This window comes from Nanorana parkeri, unplaced genomic scaffold, assembly GCF_000935625.1.
Source record: "Nanorana parkeri isolate BGI_ZX_2015 unplaced genomic scaffold, ASM93562v1 scaffold2660, whole genome shotgun sequence".
NCBI classification, from domain to species: domain Eukaryota; kingdom Metazoa; phylum Chordata; class Amphibia; order Anura; family Dicroglossidae; genus Nanorana; species Nanorana parkeri.
The window spans coordinates 21,235-27,126 of record NW_017308928.1 but is presented as its reverse complement, the minus strand read 5'-3'; the positions used below and the strand labels follow the sequence as shown (position 1 = coordinate 27,126).

The 5,892-nt window shown below is 47.4% G+C and overlaps 1 protein-coding gene across 1 annotated transcript in view; it reads left to right on the top strand.

The window, feature by feature from the left end:
- MTRR (5-methyltetrahydrofolate-homocysteine methyltransferase reductase) overlaps positions 1–1,944 on the top strand; it is a 27,050-nt gene extending 25,106 nt beyond the window's left edge. The window contains 2 exon segments of the mRNA XM_018573987.1: positions 694–876; positions 1,747–1,944. Coding sequence (XP_018429489.1) covers positions 694–876; positions 1,747–1,918 — 355 coding nt within the window. The 3' untranslated portion in view covers positions 1,919–1,944.
- Positions 1,945–5,892: the final 3,948 nt, after the last annotated feature.

Below are 5,892 nucleotides of genomic sequence, written 5' to 3'. Positions count from 1 at the left end.
AGGTAAGTATATTTAACTCGCCCCCCCCTCCCCCCCCCTTACAGGTGTGTTTTTTGTTTTCTGGGGTCATATGGTGGATTTGGATTGGAGATGTAAAAAGAAGAGCTTGGGTTTTAGTGCAAGTTCTGCTTTGATTTAAAGCCTAACTCCGGGCGCAATAAACTTTGCAGGGTTAGAGCAGCTACAAATTGCCTGGCTGCAAAAGCAACTTGTGGTCATGCAAGCTTCATCTTCATCTGGCAAATCCGCTCATTAACATGCTGGGACTAGAGCAGCTCCCTCTGTACTTCTGGCCTGCTTGGATGTAAGCACTGCAGGTCTTATAGACCCCAACACTGTAGTTGTGTCTCATCCTTCGCTCTTCTCCAGGCCATTCACAAAATAAAGCCTGGGGCTGTGTGATTTCTGATTGGCCTGGAGAACAGGGGGACAGAGATGACCATAGAGATGGGGCCTATGAGATCTGCAAGGATCTGGAAGTACAGCGGGAGTCGAGCTTTTATCCTGGGATGCTAATGAGCAGAATTGACAGATGTAGAATGAAGCCTGCATGATGGGAGGCGGCATTTTAAGCTTTACCTTCTCTAACCCTGGTAAGTTTATTGTGCCCGGAGTTCAGCTTTATAAAGATAAAGATGGCAAATCGAGTTTTTGAGACATTTAAAATTTTTTTTTTTCTTTTCCTCGGTTTAGGGAAGAACTAAGCAGTTTTGTTGAAAATGGCACTTTAACGCATCTAAAGGTCAGCTTCTCGAGAGAGCCGCCCGGCGACACCGAGGAGAGTCACCCGAAATACGTTCAGGATTATCTGAAGATTTATTCCAAAGACATTGTTAGATTACTGACCGAACTGAACGGAATCCTTTATGTGTGCGGGTAAGTATGCGCCGTCTTGGTTTGGGCCCCTTTTGCAGCAATTACTGCCATTACTTTTGCACGATATTCTAATTATTCGAATTTCACCTGTATATACACACACACACACTATAGCACCAACAACACTGTGTAAACTGACTCTGTATAAATCCTGTATATTAATGATAATAATGTGAAATTGTTCCACCCACCACTCTGTTCAACCAGCTCTGTGATCCAGGACCCCCTTGCACACTGCATAATCATGAAGGTGACACCGCTATGTCTTGATTCAGCTTTGCCGTTTCCTGTCACTTCTCCACTTGCAGTGTCATCTGCTGATTTTCTTTGGCCAATGAGCTGGCAGGTGACATGGTGACCTATAACAGGAAGTGATGGGATCGCCCCCACCCTCCGTCACCTGATCATGAAAGGCCCGGTAAACTATACATGGCACTGTGCCTTGCACAAACAAGTGCACAGTGCCCCACTGGTTTATTAGGTGCATAGATTGTAAGCCCTCAGGGGCAGGGCCCTCACCATCTTGTCTTGAATTGTATTGTGATTGTAATGTCTGCCCTATGTTGTAAAGTGCTTGGGATAGAGAGAAGGGCAGGCAGCAGAGCAGCACTGCGATGGCCGCTGTCTGCTGCTTTTGGTGTGTGTCCATCTGGGAAGCTGCCGACTGCCTCCTCGAAGCTGTTCATCTAGGACACAGAAGAGAGGAGGCAGCTTCTGCCAGCTCGGCCTCCATCAGAGGGAGTCCGATGTGCAGATCTGCGCCTGGTCAAGAGGCGCAGATCTGCAGATAATATCTGCACTACATTGTGTTTTATAGAGTGCAGAAACTGCGGCACTCCTACAACAAAGCGCATATTTGCAATTTTCCAGTTTCTGATGCACATTCTGTATTTTCATGAATGCAAAAAACATGGCCAAAGATGTGAACGATGCATTGACTGACATTATGAGTGCGGAGCTTTGCCTGGACAAACTAGACGCAATGAAGGCCCTCGCCTCGCTCAGAGATCAGAAGCGCTATGTACAGGATGTTTGGAGCTGAGGATCCACATACTTCCCTTTCGCTGTTCTGTATGAACCGTGACATCCCGGAGTTCCGGATACTCCATCTTCATGGGTTTCAGTCGTCTTCTCAGGACAGTTCTCTGTGAGCCTACACTGGATTGTTGGACCTCTCTGGGTTCCAGGACTGTTCACTTTTTAAGGGTGAATTCACACTGAAGCGCTGTTATGCTAAGGCCGTCTTGGGCTGCAGGGCGGGTGTGTCGGGGTGCCATTCAAATATAGAGAACTCAGATCGGATGCCTTGCTTGCAAAATTCCAATTTGCACCAATTTATTTAAAGTAGAAGTCAACCCAAACTGAATGATCTATAGATTGTTTGGTGCACTAGGTCATTTTTTTCATCATGAAATCCTGTTTTTTGGAGTTTAAAAAATGTTTTTTTCCCATTTCAGTGCCTGGCGATCTCCTCCAGCCTCTTTCAGCCCCTTCCTGTCTACATGCGCTCACTCCAACGTCAGCTGCACATCATGGCTCTGGAACAGCATCTCGGTAGTGACAACGGTTTGAACACGTCTGAGCAATGTGCAGCTGCTTGTTGTCACCACCAGGGGCGCATGTGACAGGGTGACAATGCAGGAGCATGACTGAGAGGTCGTTGTCACCCAACAACAGAAAGTGCAAGGACCTTCCATGAAGGATCGCCAGGGACTTTTTTTATGAAAGCTGCAGATTCTGAAAGACAAACAGATTTTGGAATGACATGAACATGTTAAGGCTCACATGAGATTTTAGTGATTGGGTTTGCGTGGACTTTAAAGAGGTTTTGGGCAAAAAATGAAAGGTCTGTCTCCTCCTGTCTGTCCTATTGTTACCAGGCTGTTTATAGGCTATGACGGGCTGGTGGTGGTCAGCTTGGCCTTCAGAACTGACAGCCCTGTAGACGTATTTCTGGGGTGAGGCTTTACCTTTGCCGGCATTGAAGAGCTTTGGCGTTGTACGCCACTTGGCACCAAAGAACGCTGAGCAGCCCTCAAAGAGCTGATTCGCAGCAGCTACGATTTGGGAGAGACGCCTGGCAGGCTGCAGGGGTGGGGGGGACTGGTGGAGCAGGGGGTGTTGTGGGAGATGTTTTTTTGTTTACCTAATAAATGAAACGTTCAATTTTCAGATTTTTAACCAAAGCTGCTAAAGTCAATTTGTACACTAAATCCTATAGAAAGTTTAAGTTTACAAAATTTGTTTTCATTTTAAATTTTACAATTTCCTGCCAATAAAATATCTGAGTTTTATCCTTACAATGGAGATCGTGTTACTAGATACGGAGGCTTTAGGAGGAAATGGATGATTTATCTTCTGCTTTTTCATTTCAACGAAGAACAGGAAAGTGTTTCATCAGGTTTTTCTGAATTTGGTATCTCTCACCCCGCTAGTGCTGGGCTTTCTGCAGCATCCCTGTGACAATTCAGTGTACTGCAATTAAAATACAATTCCCCGGATTCATTGTGTGATTGAAGTACTGAATAGGATGTGTTTACTTGCTCAGGAACATGCATCATTCCATCACCACGTCTGTGGTTGTCTGACCACCGTTCAGCTATGGGAAGGCGTGTTGACCCCAGTGCGATGGAGGGAGAGAGTGGTGGGTGGACTTGTAACTGACGTCGGCACACATAGGAGGAAAAGATCTTCCAGACTCTGCCAACAATCAGGATGCCTGACTAGATCCTACTATGAAGTTTTTGCCTCAAGACGACAGATGGCTGCAAATGGTCGGTCCTGTACTTAGGGATTGTGTTGCCAATCTTGGTATATGTACTACAGTATTATACTATAGATGAGCACTAAATGACAATAAAAGGGAAATAAACCCTTAAAACCAGCCATTGTTACCTCTCTAGCTGCTTGTACTGTGAAGGCAGTGGCGTAACTGTAACCATAGCAACCCAGGTGGCTGCTATGGGGCCTGGGAGTGGAAGAGGGCCCCTTTTAGGTTGTTGAGGCAAATTAAACATGGAACATGTGAAGATAAAACTACTGTATCATTAAAGGAGAAGTATGAGATGAGTGATTTCCACTCACCTCATAGTTCTAAGCCGACCTGTGACAATGAGACTGTCACAGGTCGGCTCAGTAGATCGGGAGGTGAGGGAACACATACCGGGTTCCCTCACCTCTCGATCCTGTCACGGCTCTCTGCCGTGACAGGGGGAGGGGCTGTATTCCCCTCTCCCCGCTCCGATCTGCCAGCGCTGACTGGCGGAACGGACGGGGGAGGGGGCGGGTACAGCTGGCTCTGCCTCTAGATAGGCAGAGCCAGCTGTCACTCACGCAGCTGGGCGGATCCCGTCATCTACGTCGGGATCCGCTCCAGGTGCGGCGTCTCAGTATATAGAGAGCTGTAGCTCGCGGTATACTGAGCTTAGGGTGACGGGAGGACGCTAGTTTGTGTCCTCCCGTTACCCTAAGGAGAACTATGGGGAAAAACACTGACCCCATAGTTATCCTTTAAGGGTTGGAGTTGAAGTCTATAGTGTAGAGCAGTGGTTCTCAACCTGTGTAACCTCGGGACCCATATTTATCTTTGGTCATTAAGTCACGATCCAAGGGGTCCAAGGACAGAGCCTTGGGGGACCCCAACAGAAAGGGGAAGAGGAGAGGAGGAGTTAGATTTGTAGGTGACACTAAAGGAGCGCTTAGATAGGTAGGAGGAGAACCATGAGAGAGCAGAGTCTTGTAGGCCAAGCAAGTGTAGTTTTTTTGAGGAGGAGCAGGTGGTCAACAGTGTCAAAAGCAACAGAAAGGTCTAATAACAAGAGTAAGGAGTAGTGGCCTTTGGTTTTAGCAGTTAGTCAAGTCAATAGTGAGTTTTAGGAGGGCGGTTTCTGTGGAGTGTAAGGGGCAAAAGCCACACTGTAAGGGGTTGAGGGGTCCAGTAAAGGTTTTTTGGGTATTGGGGTGACCAGGGCATGCTTTAGAGGGGAGGGAAAGCTGCCAGTAGAGAGTGAGAGATTGAAAATGTGAGTAAGAGGGTGCCCGAAGTAGTGGTGAGGAAACGGGGTCTAGGGGGCAAGTGGTGAGGTGGATGTCGGAGAGAAGCTTTGTAACCTCCTCTGTGGTGACTGGGTCAAAAGAGGAAAGTAACACTTGTGATGGTGGGTCTGGTACATTAATAGGGGAAGGTGACTGGACAGTGGCGATCTGATCCCGAATTTTTAAATGAATGGCAATGTCTTGGGCAGTGAGTGAGTTAGTGGGCGGTGGCGGTGAAGGACATAGTGGAGAGTTAAAAGTAACAAAGAGTTGACGAGGTTTGGATGAGAGTGTGTTAATGAGAGTGACAAAATAAGTCTGTTTGGAACCACGGAGGGAGGAATTATATTTTAGGAGGGCAGCTTTATACAGTGTGAAGTCTTGCAGAGACCTAGTTTTATGCCACAATCGCTCCAGACTGTGCCTTCTCCATCAGGGGCATCCCCTCCTTGCCCCTTGGAGTATTCCTGCTGGTACTTCAACGCAGATAACTCTGTTTGGAGCTTATCTATCCCTTCTGTCATCTGGATGGTCACCTCGGATGGAGATGTCTGTTTGGTTCCAGACAAGCTATGGGTGCTTCTAACAGTTTGTGAAAATTCCAGTTGTATTTGCATCTATCTTGCAAGGTTTCTCTGACCTTGTTGGAAAGCAGGAAATCTACAGATTGTTCATCAGCCATCCATCCGCACCACCCTAGCTGGGCCATCCTACTTGGCCCCTTTTTCTATGGCGCCTCTCTGCTGCTATGCCTTGAAGTTTCAGCTCATATTGTGCAATAGAATCTCCTACTCTGCTTTCTGCTGATGAAGTGAGCCCCAAGGCCCCCCAATGTACTACCTGGCTAGACACCTCTTCTAAGTAGTTAGCTATCTCGTCAAAGGAATCTGACACTTCTGCTGGCAGGTGTAGGATTACCCTTCTTGATCCTCCTACTTACCCCCCCCCCCCCCCCCACGACCCCTCACCATTAGAGTAGTG